The sequence below is a fragment of the Mangifera indica genome, chromosome 13, assembly GCF_011075055.1.
Source record: "Mangifera indica cultivar Alphonso chromosome 13, CATAS_Mindica_2.1, whole genome shotgun sequence".
In the NCBI taxonomy this organism is placed as follows: domain Eukaryota; kingdom Viridiplantae; phylum Streptophyta; class Magnoliopsida; order Sapindales; family Anacardiaceae; genus Mangifera; species Mangifera indica.
In genome coordinates, this window is record NC_058149.1 from 13,698,377 (window position 1) to 13,715,830 (window position 17,454).

Genomic DNA, 17,454 nt, shown 5'->3' on the forward strand with positions numbered 1-17,454 from the left:
GAAAAAGTTTTCATACGAGCTAAGTATTGTTGGGTTAAACATAACTCAATATGATTAATATAATACTTAACCAATAGTTATAACTCATAGAGATCAAGAGAGTTGTAACTCAAGCTCAAGATATGAATTAATGACTCGAACTCAACTCAAAAAATTACATAAAATCTTATAGTTTATATGTTTATCAATTATCTCTCATATTCGAAGTTCAACTTTGGTTTTATGTGTGAATTTTAAAAGATAAAGATTTAAAAGTTTGGGGATAAATGAAAGATTTAAGAGATTGGATATACAATTTTGGTGTTAATACAAAATTCAAACTTAGTTTATTGGAATTATACAATTCACCTTAGGCCGTGAATTCACCAAACTGAGTAACAATCTATTTGAACTGTTCAAGTTTACACTCGGTTCGATAATAACTGAGCTAAGCCTTAATAACATTTTTTTTCTCGTATAAGATTTGAAATAAGTTAGATAATGGCATTAATTTATACAAAGATTAAAAAAAAAAAAAAATACATGATGACAAGAGGTGAAGTGAAACCCCGAGGCAAAATTGTGCATCTACAGGAAACAAGAGATCAGGGTAAAAAGGTAAAAACAAGTCAGTCAGAACTCGATAACAAATAATTACCCAATCTAAAAAAAAAGAAAGAAACCCTAGGAAAAAACCACATTTTCCGTGTTTCTTTCTTTATCACGAAATTTGGTTAGTAAGATGACATGGGCATCTTTGCAGTCCTTGCTTTTCCTCCATTGCTCAGCAATGTCTTGAGAAATCTTAACAGCTTCGAAACTTGTTCCTTGAAGTCCTCTTCTTGTAAACCCAACTGTATATAATCCATTATCTCCTTTCCACCCATTTGGAAACGGTGTTTTTGGCATCCCATCCTTGGTGAAAAAATCATCTCCCTGCATTTTGCACATCCATATTAATTTCTACTTGATGCCCAGATTCCATTTTGATGAGTTCTTTCTAGGAAAAGTTCAGAATAGACAGTTTGTAGGTTTGCTCAAGCAAAATGGGTCATCAGAAAACACAATATTTGATGAAAGCTACATAAAGAACAATTTTTTTCTTCTGGATATAAAAGGGGCACGTAGAAAAAGCGGAAGCACCCAAACAGACCCAACTGGTTTTATTCTTTTTTGCATGAAGAAAAGAAGGGATTTGTAGGTTTCTGGCTCTCTGTGCATGTGTCCAAGACAGAAAGTGATAGGTGATTCACAACATGATAGAGCTAAAACTAAACAAATGTAACAACTCATGTTTACCTTGAGCCAGGAAGGCACATTGCTTTTGTACCCAGTTGCTAAGATTACAGAATCAATCTCCTTCTCTTGTCCATCCGTGAATCTGGCTACATTTTGTGTCATCTCTTTTACACCTTCCATCACCTGCAAACGCCATCAACATTTAGCAAAATACTCAAGCAAAGCTGTTTCAGAAAAGTATTTACTTTGCGCCACAAAGGTTTGTTTTTGCTTGGTGGTAAGGTTACCTTGATTTTACCAGATTTTATCTGTGAAAGTGTTCCAACATCCAGCACTGGTGTCTTTCCGGTGATGTTCTTGAGTTCAATTGGGCCTGTTTTGGGACGCCGGAGACCCAATTGGTCTGTGTTGCCTAAGGTGAATTTTGCTATTAATAGCAGTATTTTGTCTACCAGCCTTATAGGAAGCCATTTAAGCAGTGCCATGGCTATACCAAATGTTGAAAAACCAAACATTTCTCTGGGTAGAACATGTACCTGTACCACAGAAATACGCAGTAATTTATCAAACAAAGTTCCTTTACTCTCAGAGGAATAAAAAAGAGAATTGAAAAAGTGATACTTACAGTGTTTCTAACAACCATATGAGGAATTGCATGGTATCTACAAAGGTCTAAACTGACTTCCATGCCAGAATTACCACAACCAACAACCAAAACTCTCTGGTTTCTAAAATCAGAGCCACACTTATACTCACTGGTGTGAACAACAGGGCCATTAAACTTTTCAATCCCAGCAATTTCAGGTATCACAGGCTCACCATTTTCTCCAGTGGCAACAATCAACCATTTAGAAATGTACTCAAAATCCTGAGTTTGCACCTTCCAAAAGCCACTGGAATGATCAAAAACAGCTTGTTGCACAGCTTGCTTGAACCGGGGTTGGATTGAGAAGTGCGACGCATATGACTCAATGTAAGCAATGAACTGGTGCTTTGTTGGGTATTTGGGGAAGTTTTCAGGGAAACCAAGAAGTGGAAGCTCACAGAAGTGTTTTGGAAGATGGAGTTTAAGACGATCATAAGTTTTGTGTTGCCATAAAGAAGCTATACAGTCACATTTCTCAAGAATCAAAGAGGGTACACCTTGTTGAGAAAGGCAAGCAGAAACTGCTAAACCAGAAGGCCCTGCACCTACTATAATAGGTCCATCAACAAACACACACTTTTCTAGTTTATCTTCTTGATCTTTACAAGAACCCATGTAGTAAAATCTCAAGAAAGACAGAAAAAGATAATCAAAGAAAGCAAAAGTAGTGAAAAAGATAATGAAAAGAAGCTACTTTTCTTCGTAAACCCGTGTTGCTTTGGTTTCTTGGAGATGGGAAGCGAATCAAGGCGCAGAGCAAAGACAGAGGCAGAAGCAGAAGGGTAATATGAATACGGAGATTTAAATGCATGGAAGAGGTGAAGAGAGGTTTAAATGGAAGCGTGAAGGTAAAAGAAACGATTTGGTTTTGGTTATGGTAGGCTTCTTCCTTCTCAAGGCTTTCTTTCTTTCTGTCTTTTTCTCTGTGGCAGAGTCTTTTGGGGTGGAGTGGGCAATGGCGAAGCGGATGATATAAATACACTTATAAAAACCTTTTACTTCTTTTTTTTTTTTTTTAACCCAATGGGCAGAATTCGATTACCACTTTGATCTTCATGTCAATAAAACTTTAGAGGAATTAGTTCAACAATTTATTGTTAACACCTTCTGCTTTAATACATGTATGTTAAAGAGTGTTAGTTTATATATTCAAATATATTTTGAAGGGGTATAAGGTCGAAAATAAATCCATTAGTTCAATGTTTGAATAAGTTATTTGTATATATTTTTCAACATTTAAACTCATATATAAGTTTATATTCGAATCGAATTAAATTTAAATTTATGTTTGATTGAATTCAAACCAATTATGAATAGTATAATTTAAATTTAGATACAAACACAGTAAATTCTATTCAAATCAAGTTTAAGTTTGATTTAACTTTAAAAAAATTGAACTCAAACTTGCCTTTATTATCGAACTAATCTCAAATTTGACTTAATTGATATTAAAATAATACCATTTTAATAAATATTAATTAAAATAATATCATTTTAATCGTTTTAAAATGAATTAACCTAACTCATAAATATAATAAATTAAATATCTCTAAATTTAAATTAGATAATATTATATTTTCAAGCTTTATCTTAAGCTTATATAAAAATAAGTTATTTTAAACACAATCGAATTGAATTAACAATCAAACTAGTTGAAACCAAAGGATACAATATGTAAATTAAAATCTTTGTAAAGATGAACATATAGGCGCGAGCGAGGGCGGACATGATGAAATGGGGTAATGCAAATGCCAGGTGTCCGTACAAAATAGTTGTTGCAGGAGAGGAAGCAAACACTTCGGCTGTCCGATGGTGGATTTTGATCCCGTTTGTGCCAAGTGGCATGCTCTCGTGACACGATCAAGACTCTTTGAGCAGAAAAACTAAGATAATTTCGTTGACCTGCCTGTAAAATTGACTATATACTTTATTATATAAAATAGCACTGTTAAAAAGATGGTTACCTAGATGTTTCAGACACCGAAACAGAAAGAAAGAAGTGTGAAGGAAAGAAGGTAGAAGGAGGCTGATGGTCGGTGCATACATGTACCGGCCTCACCGAAATTCATGGGTAGTCTAACTCCTGCTGGCTTTCTATGAACTTGCATCTTCACTTAATTTAGTTATTTTTTTTACTTTTAAATATTTCATTTTAATAATTTTAATGGCGGTTTTCATGAGAATATTCGTAGAATATACTCCAACCAAAGGGCCAAACTGTGCAGCAGGGCGTGTGGTGCGGATAAATGAGGATATTAATTAAAATATATGCTAACATTTTCTTGTAAATTTTTGTAGACAAATTTATAATGATTTTATTTTTTTATATAAATTTAATTTTATTTTTAATAATACATTTCTCAACTAATTATGTTATCTTCTCAATTAATTATGTCAGTTTGATATAGTTTTTTTTTACATCCTTTGAATATACTATATTTGATAAGTTATGATTCAAAGAATCAAAAACTTATTCAGAAATTGATCAATTTTTGTTTTAATACAGATCAAAATAAAAAAGATGAACATAAATGCAATGGATGGTTCAAATGTGAGCAGGTGCGTGCAGGTGTATTCGGGTGCGTGCGAGTGTGCATATGTGTGTTCGGATGCGTGCAGGTGCTTTCGAATGTGCACAGATACACAAGGGTGCGTGTGGGTACGAAGAAGTGCGTGCATCCGCTTGCACTCACACCTATTCTTTGTATTTATGTTCATTTTTTTATTTTGATCTGTATTATACCAAAAATTGTTATATTTTTAAAGAAGTTTTTAAATTTTCAGATCATAACTTATTAAACATAAAGTATGTTTTGGAAGAAAAGATTGTTAAAAAAATATATCAAATTCAATATAATTAATAGAAATAAATATTATTAGAAACGAAATTAAATTTATTTAAAAAAAATAAAATCACTTAAAGTTTACTTTAAAATGTTTAAGTGAAAACTTTCGTGCGTTTTTTTATTAATATTCCGGATAAATATAAAGCTGAATTATTAACTTAAGGGCTGATATATAGTGGATATAGTGTCAGTTTTTGGATTCAAGATTTTGTCTGTATAAACTAAGCGGTTCAAATTTGAAAAAACAATTCGGGTCAAATAAGAATTTTTTGTTAAACCAAAATTAACTGCTGTGCTAGCTCTTATTACTCTATAATAACTTGATAAATTAATTTGGAGCTGGATAGCTCGGTCCATGTGCTGCAAAATTCAATTGCTTAGGTTGGTAGGCTAAGCAAATGCACATGCAAATGACGACATAGCAATCCAATAAACATTTAAACAATTACATGAATGAATCTACTATTCCTGATAGGGATAGATTTGATAACTTAGTTTGATTTGTTTATTTAATAACGTTATTTATTTATTTTATAATATTATTTATTTTTTTATTGATACTATTTATACTGTTAATAAATCATTTAGTGACACGGTATGTCAGTTTGAATCAAACATTACGGCTTTCATCTAAACTCAAATTGGCTTCAAAGTTGACGGAGATGGATCTAACTCCCAACAACTGAATAAAACCACATAAGAAGCACAATAAAGCTACTTGGAGTCAATGTAGATAGAGACACAGATCCAACGAAGTCAGTCAAAGATTACATTTTAGATAGAGACATAGATCTACCCATTTCCCTTTCTGTTTTTCCCTGTCAGATTTCCCGACCAAATTCTTTTTTTTTTTCTACGTTTGCTACAGAAGAAACACAACACAACGATAATGTAAAATGTTTTCTCGAAGATCTAGAGAGAAAAAAAGAGAAGAGGCATTCAGTAAAGTAAGTTTGGTTGGTGAATCTGAAAGGATTGCCTCACCACAAAACAAATAAAATTAGGGTTAATAATAATATGGATATATGCATTTAATTGGTTGGTAATGTTATGTGTGCATGCAGCAGCTATGTAGCTACAATATTAATTATTTTTGAAGCCCAACCTACAACACCCAGGGGCAAATTATTTATATAAATTATTATTGCATTTGCTGCCTCTCCGGCTACTTTGTAACTTAATATACATAATTTTATTTCAATTATTTTGTAAGCATGATGGATAAGTCAAATCTAGGGTTGGATTCGAACTGAACCCATTCGAACTCAAGCTTAAACTCGATTTGAATGAGCCCGAAACAAGCCAGCCCTAACTGAGTTCGAGCTATTTGTCAAATTTTTCAATTAAAAATTTTGATACAAAACGATGTTATTTTAATTATTATTTATTAAAACGACGTCGTTTTAATAACGAAAAACAAGTCAAATTGAATTTGAGTTGAGTTCAAACTTGGCTTTCATGAGCTCAAGCTCGAACTAGAGCTTAGCTATATATAAACCGAGCTGAGCTTGAGCTTGACTCGGCTTGAATCCAACTTTAGTCAAATCGTTCTATTCAAATATCAATAACATTATGTATATCTAATTTTAAATATTTAATTGAATATTAAAAAATATTTAATCACATAATAAGATATTATTAATTATAATATTTAATTGAATATTTAAAAATAAATATACATAAGATTACTCTTTACATATTTTATTTATAAGATAGTTTGGGATTTAATAGCTATCATACAAGGTAAATCCTTAACAGATTTGATGAAATGATTATGAATTTGATTATTATATTTTAAAATATACTAGTTGACAAGTCACGCTGATTCTTCCGTTACCAAAAAAAAAAAAGTACTTTGATATAATTTTCAACAAGGCCAAAAAACTATGTCCCGCCAAAGGTTTGGTGCAAACTATGTCGTCTTCGCCATTGTCTCTAACAATTGGTAGCTGTTACAAAAACCTTAGAGAAAAAATATTGATATTTTAAAATTTGGGTTTGGAAAAAGTAAGATAAAATTATTAGTTTTTAAACTTGGTATGATAAAATATGATAAATTTATAGTTTTTAAAATATTTTTAATAAATAATAATTTTATCCCTGATAGTTATAATAAAATTTATCAGAAAGTTAGATCTCTAGATTTTTAAAAGTTATTGGATAGGAAATGGTCATTTGGCCTTTCAACTATTATAAATTTCTTTTCACAATGCCTGGGTGTATAATGATGCTCTCTTGGTGTAAAAATATTCAGACGGCAAATCTTGGGTGGGAAATTGTTAGTCACTAAAATGTCAAGGACAAAATTTTTTTTTATTGTTTATACAAAATTAAATTTGTAGATATATACAGAAATATTTTACTAGTGATATCCTGCGTCTTGTGAGATTATCTACCGTACATCTTCAGTCCAAGCATAACAATGAATCCCGTCTCTGAGAATTTGGGCCCATCTAGCTAGTTCTCGCACGCGTTAAAATCCTAATATTCTAAATAGTGATTTGCCACATCTGATTTCTGAGACCCAGCAGAGAAAAGATATAAGTGTCCGAACCCATCGGAGCCCACCGTTTAACACGTCACCATAAGCTTCAATGGAACACCTTCAATTCAAAACTTTAAATTATGATATCTCTGAGGATTCTAATACATTAAAGTGATATTAATATTATTTATTAAAATTCAAAAAATTGGCGAATCTCAGTCATATAAATCGCGACAGTTCCTGAAGAAAGGAATCGCAAAAGCAAGATACCGACGTATGATATGCACAGTGCAGTTTGCAACACGGTCATACGGACGTGGACGGAAAAGGCTGATGTCACGTGATTCAATCCCACCGTCAGTCAGTCATATCTCTGCCACTATCTTATTTGTACGTCGGCCACTGTAACTTGTGAAATGACCAAAATCACCTCGGCACTAGAGTCCTCCCGATGGCTGAGGTGACCCTTATAAGGATTAATGGACTTTGATTTGATTTTCAACCACAACTCGGGCACGTGTCATCAACCCACTACGTTTTGGTTCCCAGTTATGGAAAGATTTGACTTGAGTGAGACACAGGAAGCTTGCAGATTTCTTTAATCAGGAGCGTTGAATGACCTAAAAAGAAGCACAACACGAATTACGGACTTCATCAGACGGCTGGGGATGCACCAGGGAGTTGGCTTGACCTTAATTTCTGATTTCATTATTTCGCCGTGGCTGTGTTCTCCTAGGTGATGACGTCACAAGAACTTTGACCTGGGAACACGTCTAATACCCCAAATCACTTCTTCTTCTCGGGAAGATGGAAGTAATGTTGATATTTTAATGGCGATTATCTACTTTCTTCTTTTTCTTTTTTCTTTTTTCTTCTTCTTTTCTTATTCAAAAAATATTTAATGTTTCTGTAAACAGATCCGAAGAGATTTCACAAACCAGGGGAATATTGGAAGAATCAAAAAAGAGACGACGAATGGAAGGACAGGATTTGCTATGCAAAGTTCGTCGATGCAATGATGAACGCGTGATAAGCGTATGCGATAGTTGAAGCCGAGGGCCTACCTTCTGATTCAAAGAATATGAGCAAACAGTAAGAATCAGTGAGTGTCAGACTGGCAAAGGAAGAATATACTGTGTAATAAAATATTGTTGACGGAATCATAGATTTTCAGTAGAGCATTGTTGCTGGTTTCTGTGCTTCGAAGTGGGATTTCAGTATGATTATGTCCCTACGGGGCACAGCTCTTCATTGTGTCCATACTCATCATCTATTGCCTTCTTCTGGCAATCATGTAAACACGTGTTTCTTTTCTAAAGCAACTGAATCATCCCAGAGAATCAATTTACACAGAGCAAATCCATGGGCAACCCTAATGTTAGGCCAAATTTTTGGACATATAAATGCAGACAAATGGAACCTGACAAAGCTTATGAGAACCACTGGCGGACGCAGAAACCCCCTCACTTTTAAAGATATTTTTAAAATGTGTCCAATATTTTCATGATATAATATTAGTTGCAATTGTATTAATTTCAAATTTTAAAAAAATAAACAAAAAATTTACCCCCATCATAAGTTTTAGGTTTAGAAAAGTCAAAATTTACCTTTTATATTAGTTTTAATTTTTAATTATATAATATAACATGTTCTTTTTCCATTTAAAGAAAGTACTCTACTCCTATTCCCTTTATCCAAAATAAAAATGTTAAAATTTCAATATACCTTCGAAAAAAATTTCAATAGAATAATTTTTACAATACACGGTAAAAATAAAATCACATTAAAATTATTTTTAAGGGTGTGTATGGTCAATTTTGTTAAAGTTTAAAAGCTTTTTCAAAGTAAATTAAAAAAACAGTTTCAAAATTTTTCAAACCAAACAAAAAAAAATATTTTTTAACTCAATTTAGATTAAAATTTGAACATATAAAATTCATTCGTTTTTAAATAAATTTGAATCGAGCTAACTTTTGAGATCGAACCAGATTGATTCAAATCCAACCCTAATTGCTTATATAGAGAATGATATATTAGATAATATCGATAATGAAGTCATTTTACAAGACTTTCAAAACATAAAATCATATTGATAGCAATTATAAATATATTAGTTATTGAGTTTTTATTAAAACAAATATTTGTATAGATTTTTATTTAAAATTTATTTATACTATTTTAATATTGAACATTTTAAATTATTTTATTTCTAGATCGGCCATTTATGAGAATCTTATATGATGTGTGTGTATATATATATATATATATATATATATATATATATCTATAGAGAGAGAGAGAGAGAGAGAGAGAGAGAGAGAGAGCTAGCTTCTTGGTACATGCCTTGAGGTTTATATTTCAAAGAAACAATCACGAGAGGTGATTTGGATTCCAGCCCCACCCACAGCCGCATGCATGACTACTAGATATGTAGCGTCGTCATCTTCTTGCTATTGCTACTTTGTGAGCTTTTGCTGCAAACACTCAGATACAGATTCCGTATCCTACCATTTGTATTTTCTTCTGTCGCTCTCTTCCTCCAACTCAAGCTTGTGTTCATAAATATACTCGGGCGAGTGAGTAAAATTTCAAAAGGAATGAATCTAAATTTCTGTCTTTTAGATCAATTTTTCAAAACACTTGTTTGCTTAAGACTCAAATCTCACTGTTAAAACTTAATTTATGGTTTTTAGGTAGCTAGATACCTAATGCTTGATTTGCACAAATAGTGTCTGCAACAACTCTTTTTTTTTTTTGGGGGTCTAACATTTGTGAAAAAGCTATGAGCCAATCTGAATACCCTAATATGGATTCCTAAGATTTATAAACTAGAATATATTTTATAAGGATAGGTCAGATGAGTTCCAATTCCAAGATACTTGACACTGCTTGCACAGTAAAAATTTAAATCCCAAATTTCAAGTTTGCAAGATTGTTACATATCATGTTCCATGCTCTCATTTTGCAATGAATATTCCTTCAATTAATTCACTTAATATTACAAAATAAATACAAAAAGGTCAGTTAGTATGTTAAAGTACATTTAAAATTTTTTATCCAAAAGAGCGAATGTTTCCAAACTCAATCATTTTCTCGGCCTAATAAAAAAGAAGATAATCAACTTTCATATTTTTAGAGAATATATCGTTAGATCGAGAAGGTTTAGGCGAAATGAAACGGTGAAACTGCACCATCTACTCTCCTTCTTAGCTTCAATCAACCGTATTATATAACCTCTCTAAACAATTAAGATATTAGTAAATATTAAATAGAAAATTACTTGAATGGTTGAATTATAAACTTTTGTATTCTTTAAATAATGTTTAATTTAAATTGCTGTTAGTGAAGATATTAATTAATCTTGTACACAAATTAAGACTTACACAATAAGTGTAGTTAAACAACTTCGAAATTGCCAAGTACATGATCCAATGTAAAAACTGACTTGAAAGCTACTGTAAACACATACCATAAAAACAAAAACATCTCTTGCCATATGCTATATGACATTATTCAAATCACTTGTCATATCTTAAAATTCTTCTCAAGTAACATTATAATTCTAATTTATTTTAAACATGTCTTTTCTTGTCGTAAGAGTGTTTAGGGATTTTTGAATATACGATTGCAAATACCTAATGAAGAAATATGAGATATTGACTCCATAGGGAGAAAACATGGTGCCACATTTTAGTTTTGATTTAGGTTTCTTAAAGTGATTAAACCAAAAACTTGCTTGCGCAATGTCGATTCCTTAAATTTGGGAACTAAAATAACTAAAACCAACCCTATAGAAGCTAGTTTTAGGTGGGAACCAAAACCATAATTCAGGGTACTCCATGGTTTCGAGTCTACCTGGTTTTTTCTCATCCCTAGTGGCAGTCTATTTATCTAACAACAATAAACTATGTACACAAATAATAACATGTTATCACATAATTGACTATTATTTTATCTCTAATTTAAAATTATTTAATCACATAATGATATATTATAGTTTATATATAAAATTATGTATATAGTACTACTCATTTAAAAATTTTGCTGACTATTTGAGTCAAGATTAAGAGACTAAAGAGATGAGTTTATTCTAACAGGCTGGGCTCGGATCCTACTAGCTCAAGCCCAATCTACTTATTCAGGACTCAATCATACAAAAACCCATGTCAGTATGACTCGTGCTTCTCACAAAGAAGCTGGGGAATTATATTGTTGATCTGTGAGTTTTGTACCACAAAGAAGATTGGCCTTGAGCTACTTATTTTGATTTAGGATTGCATTTTGTATTATTTATAGTTAATATTTAAGCTTCTAGATGATTAATAAACTAAAATTATATAAATACTTTAGTGAGCTTCACCCAAAATTAAAGTGTTTTTAAACTGTTTCATAAAAAAATACTATCAAATTTAGATAATAAATGTGAAGAGAAATAATTAAGATTAATGTAATTTTTCTTTTCAAGTTATTGATCAATTCATAGCATGAATAAAATTGCTAATTGGTCAATTGATACAAAGACTGACCAAGATCTCTGGTCTGGCAGGCAGCCCAAGTGGTTTGAATGGTGAAGAAGAAACGAACAAATGAGTTTTGTCTTCATATATTTAGTTTGATGATTTAATGGCGACTTTATATATAAGTATCATACAAATAGCTCAAGCCCGATCTAATTCAGGACTTGGAAATATTTCGAGATGATTTGTAGAATTTATTAGTGTTTGGATGATTAATTAATTAATCATAATAAGAAAATTGCAAAAGAATATGTAGAACTTTAAAGGAGAGAACATGGACAGGATATTTTTCAAAACAGTGAATCCCCAAATTAACATGCATTGACAAAAGCCTACTAAATTTATTTGAGAAAATTTTGTTCAAGATATATACGTACATACATACCTACACACACACACACAGATCACTTGATATGATCATATAAATTACTGGTACTGTCTGCACAAGAAAATGAGAGTGTGAATTCAACCTAGAATTCGCTACAGATTTTTATGCATTTGTTGGCAAGTTGACAAATTTGGATACATTTTTCATTTCCCAGTTGCTTCTCCCACTGATCCTTCCTGCAGATTATATGCCAGCAACCAGAAAGCGTAACGGCTGCAAATCCAAGGAAAAGAATCATGCAAGATGAGAAACAAAGAACTCGCCTGAATTGTTTATAGGGGTCTCGGCATTGAAGTCCTGCTTTAATGGAATAATCCTTAGAAGCTTCAGTTATTGTAAGCAATCTTTGTAGTTCATGTGCCTCACACCAGTTTTGGTCTAGCTGGGCGATGGTTCTTAAATACTTGAGCCCTAATATGCACAAGGCAAACAGATTGACAGTAGCGGCCAGAAGAGAGACGGTGAAAAGGAACCACCGGTCTGAGCATCTTAGAGAAGTTGCACCATTGCAGATTGCTGTGAGGATGACGCCTTGGAAGACAAAATAGTAGTTGGCAAGCTGGAAAGCCATTGATTGAAGATTTTGCAGGTGACGTTCTTGCTCTCCTATGATGGTTCTCAGTTCCTCAAGCCTCTTTTCATTCTCTTCACCCGCCATCTTCGTGCTAATGGGGTAGAAGAAAAGAGGGAGGACAATATATTGAAATAGGATAAATGATTTTATGTTAGGTGGTCTGAATGAAATTTTACTTTATACTGTTAATTTATTAAATTATTAGACTAAGAATGCTTCCTATTTCAGTATTTCACATTGAAAATGCCTACCTCCCGTCTCAGTATTTCTACTTCTTAAGAATTATTGGGCAGTGTGATTTAGTTTGTGGCTGTGATGAGCTACTGTATCCGTGCAAGACAGGCTAACGATTTGATCACTGTCAATTAGAAGACTTAACACAACTTAGAGATAAGCATTTGAAAAAATTAATATAACTCCAAAAAAGCCAAGGAATTACTAGTCCTGATTTTCTCGAACAGATTTGAATATTTGTGTGGTCCAGTTTCATGCACCCAGCTGGATTAACAAAGAAAAATCCCAAGTTGAGGAGGCACAAAGTCTTAATTTTTGTTTTTATATATCTCTTACAAAAACGTAAGCTTTTCGAAACTCTTTCCTCCATTGAACTATTGTTTTTTATTTTTGTTATTATTTACTTTTTTATTTTATTGAATTTTTTTCTTTAATAAATTTTTTCCAGCAGATTTCAATTTGCTGGTATTTAAAGTTTTTGTAGAATTTTTTCGAGTTTGATAGGCATTCAAAAGGGAAAGATGACAGATTTCTATTTTGAAGTGCAGGTCTATGTAATGTGTTAGTCCAAGCTGTTGCCGGACTCTTCTTGGGAGGCCTCATTTCTTTTTTCCTTTGATGTTAGCGAAATTGATGTAATTACCCAGACGAAGAAAAGAAGCCTATTGGTGGATTTCCCACAATAAATTTATTCTTTTTTACTCCAAGTCTGTCCAACCAAAGAAAAAGATTATACAAGCAGCATCATCTACTTCTATATTATCCTGAAGGCCAAAAGACTTATTCCACCTATGGAAAATTGAAGAGAGTTGAAGAGTGAAGAGAGAATGACTGAAAACGTGGGAGGGAGAGAGCCGATGGCCAATGACAATGATTGGTCGCCGGAGATGAGGATGAAGTTGAATAGACATGAGAATAAAGTTAAATAAAGGTGAAATTGAGGTTTTCTAGAACTCTTAAGGCGGCTATACTTAATAAAAATATTAGAGTTTTGCAATCCTAAATTTTGGGATGGAAAAAATCAATTTTAAAGCTGTAAATTATGAGATAAAAATTTTATTTTAAAACTTTAACGTAATTTAAATATAAGTTTAAATAAAATTTTTAAATTATGGTTTTACTTCTAATAGTAATAATAAAAATAAAATTTAATAGATGATAAATAAGTATTTGAGTTTTCGAAAGTTAATAGATATGAATTCGGATTTATATTAAACCTTAAATGGGAACAAGCCTTTTGGTCTATCCTAAAAAACCTTTCTATATTAAATTACTTATTTCTTCTGCAACTGTTTAACTTAATCAAATCAGAACACATCCTATGCATACTAGATGATAGTCCCTACACAATTCAAATTCAACTTCATCCATCTGATATTCATCTCATGAACCACACAATCAGTTCAAGAAGCAATAGATTCTCACATTGGTTCGCAATGACAACAGAATTTGAAGCTAGGAACTAGTGCCACACAATGCATACATGGAACCAGATTTAGTTGAAATATGTAAACCCCTGGTCCGGACTATACAGAAACCTTCAGTCTCGTTGTTAAGCCTATAACTTGAAAATCAGCCTTACTATTGTTGCACAACATTGACAAATAGAGAAACTTAGATTACTCTTAATAGTTTTCACAGTAAAAGTTTTAATATAGAATACATGTATACAGTATTGTTGTAATATATATATACAACAATAAAATGATGTACACACATATGATCGATCAATACAAACATGTAGACAGTATTGCTCTATTCACACCATATATATTAGAGTAGTATTATATGTACAACTTTTATGTATAATTTTTTACATAAACAATGATTAATCACCATATAATTGAATAGTTAAAAATTAAAGATAAAACAATATCTAATTTCATGGTGACATATCGTTATTTGTATACAAAGTTGTGGGTATAATTTTATTGGGTTAGGAAAGGCTTCAAGCAATATCCTCCTCTTGGCCTCCGCGGTCATCGCTTCCAAGTAGAGAGCGCAAGCCCTTAATCAGAGAGCCAATAAGCCTGATGACCATAAATCAGAAATGAAAATTCAGTATAATCCAAGTACAAAAATTTAAGCGAATGACTGTAATTAATAAGTACCTAATCCTCTGAAGTTGATCGGCGGTGTGTGTTGCTCTAAACCCTCTAACAATAACTTCTCCTTCTTCGTTAATCCAGAAGGAGATCTGAAAAAAATCAATGAACGCTTGCGGGGTAAGAATCTTGTTGATGCACTCAACACCATCAACGAAAATTCTGATAACAGTTGGCCTAGCAGCTTCCTTGGCCCGGCGGTGGAACATGTTGGCACCGATCTTCTTCTTGTGACCAAAAGGGTCGAGTTGGATTGTGTGTGAATAAACACCATCAGGAGCAAACCGGCGGCTCTCTTTCAGGTGAATGACTCGGCTGGTGTGGTTCACTAGCACAACCACTCGACCCGACATTTGAGTTATCGTGCTCGGATTAACAACTGATGATTTCCTTTTATTTGTTAATGTTCACACAATGACTTTATGTTTTGCTGTGTCAAAGATGGCGGAGAATTTTGACTGATCAATGATTATCACATGCATGACATATATAAACATATTTTTAATTCCAAATATCACATCCATATAACTAATCTTTGTGCAAGATTCAATGCTTTTAATATTTCTATTTTTCATCTTACATTCTGAGTTTGCGGAGAATTTTAGTGACTGTCTTTTACGAAAATGGAAGGCCGAGACTTTTGGCTTTCATAAATCAACCTCAATAAGTAAAAGATTTAATTTTAAAATATAATCAGAAAAGATTTAAACTACACTTTTTTATATATAAAATCTCTCCGTTGTCACTCAAACAATTGAAACTTATATATTAATTTTGCATAATAGAAATCACTAAAACTCTAACACATTCCAACTGGTCAACCCAGTTACGTATGCTCTCCTGCGTCATCTGATAAGTCAGTTGGCTTCTTAAGTCAATGTTTTGCTTCGCCCCACATGGGTTGAACTTGAATTCGATTCTAGAAAGTAAATGAGGTTTTGTTGGCACCCGCCGTCCCTGACCTGCGATTATCAATCGGATTTGTGCTTTAGATCTTTTATATTTTCGGGTGGCCAAATGACTATTTTTTCCCAATCAAGGTTTTATATAGTTTTGTTCTTTTAATGAAAAAAAATTAAGTCATATTTTGACTTATATGAAGTATTTTGACACAAAATCTAAATTAAGTCATGTTTGAATTGATCCTTTCTAACCCAAAGACAATCCGAATATTTAAAAAAACAAATTAATATGTTTTGTGGGTAATTTTTTTATAATTAACTTCTAAACATAAATACTTAATTATATCATATAATGTTTATTATTTGTATGTTAATTAACTAAGATTGAATCAGGAAAGCAAATTGAATACCCGATTTTCAGTTCTGATATAGGTTCCTTAAAGTGGTAGAGCCAGAATGTTACACGCATAGGGTCAATCCCTTAAATTTGGTAACTAAAACCGACCCTATGGAAGCCTGTTCTAGATAGGAACCAAAACCGTCACTCTAGGTGCTCTACAACTTAGTCAAGATTAAGAGAATGAAGAGAGTTTATTCTAGGCTGGCCCCGGAAGCCTACTTCCAAGTCTCTACCAGTGAACTCAAGCCCAATCTACTTATTCGGGACTCAACCATACAAAAACCCACCTCAGATATCTTAAAATCGTTTGATAAGGGTTTGCTTGTGTTACCAAGACTATGTTACGCAAAAAAAAAAATGGTCATCAGAAAATTTAACACCGAATTGGTAGTTGAAATCTACTTTAGAAAGTAAGTCAGATCGTATAAATTACAGGTACTGTTTGCACAAGAATATTAAAGCATGAAATAAAGCTAGAATTCACTACAGATGCTCATGCATTTGTTGGCACCTTGACAAATTTGGGTACATTTTTCATTTCCCAGTTGCTTCTCCCACTGATCTTTCCTGCAGATTATATGCCAGCAACCAGAAAGCGTAACGGCTGCAAATCCAAGGAAAAGAATCATGCAAGATGAGAAACAAAGAACTTGCCTGAGTTTTTTATAGGGTTCTTGGCATTGAATTCCTGCTTTTATGGAATCATCTTGAGAAGCTTCACTTATTGTAAGCAATCCTCTTTGTTGTTCTGGAGTCTCGCACCAGTTGTGGTCTTGCTGGGCGATGGTTCTCAAGTACTTGAGCTCTATTATGAACAAGGCAACCAGATCGAGAGCTGCGGCCAACAGAGTGACGGTGAAAAGGAACCACCGGTCTGAGCATCAAAGAGAAGTTGCACCAGTGCAAATTGCTGTGAGGATGACGCCTTGGAAGACAAAATAGTAGTTTGCAAGCTGGAAAGCAATTGATTGAAGATTTTGAAGGCGGCTTTCTTGCTCCCCGAATATGGTTTTCAGTTGCTCAAGCCTCTTTTCGTTCTCTTCACGATCCATCTTCGTGCTCATGGGGTACAAGAAAGAGGGTGACAATATATAGAAATTAGTAGTCCTTTCACATTGAAAATGTCTATACTGAAGACT

At 32.9% G+C, this 17,454-nt stretch overlaps 2 protein-coding genes across 2 annotated transcripts; both read right to left on the minus strand.

Moving 5' to 3' along the window:
* Window positions 1-428: 428 nt before the first annotated feature.
* On the minus strand, window positions 429-2,874 carry LOC123194474 (probable indole-3-pyruvate monooxygenase YUCCA4). The gene is made up of 4 exons (XM_044607687.1): window positions 1,844-2,874; window positions 1,506-1,754; window positions 1,279-1,401; window positions 429-915 (listed from the first exon to the last, which is right to left on the minus strand). The coding sequence occupies exons 1-4, from the start codon at window positions 2,477-2,479 to the stop codon at window positions 664-666; spliced, it is 1,260 nt and encodes a 419-aa protein (XP_044463622.1). The 5' UTR covers window positions 2,480-2,874; the 3' UTR covers window positions 429-663.
* An 11,914-nt stretch (window positions 2,875-14,788) lies between these two features.
* Window positions 14,789-15,438, minus strand: LOC123195338. Its single transcript, XM_044609029.1, has 2 exons — window positions 15,020-15,438; window positions 14,789-14,938 (listed from the first exon to the last, which is right to left on the minus strand). The coding sequence occupies exons 1-2, from the start codon at window positions 15,364-15,366 to the stop codon at window positions 14,857-14,859; spliced, it is 429 nt and encodes a 142-aa protein (XP_044464964.1). The 5' UTR covers window positions 15,367-15,438; the 3' UTR covers window positions 14,789-14,856.
* Window positions 15,439-17,454: the final 2,016 nt, after the last annotated feature.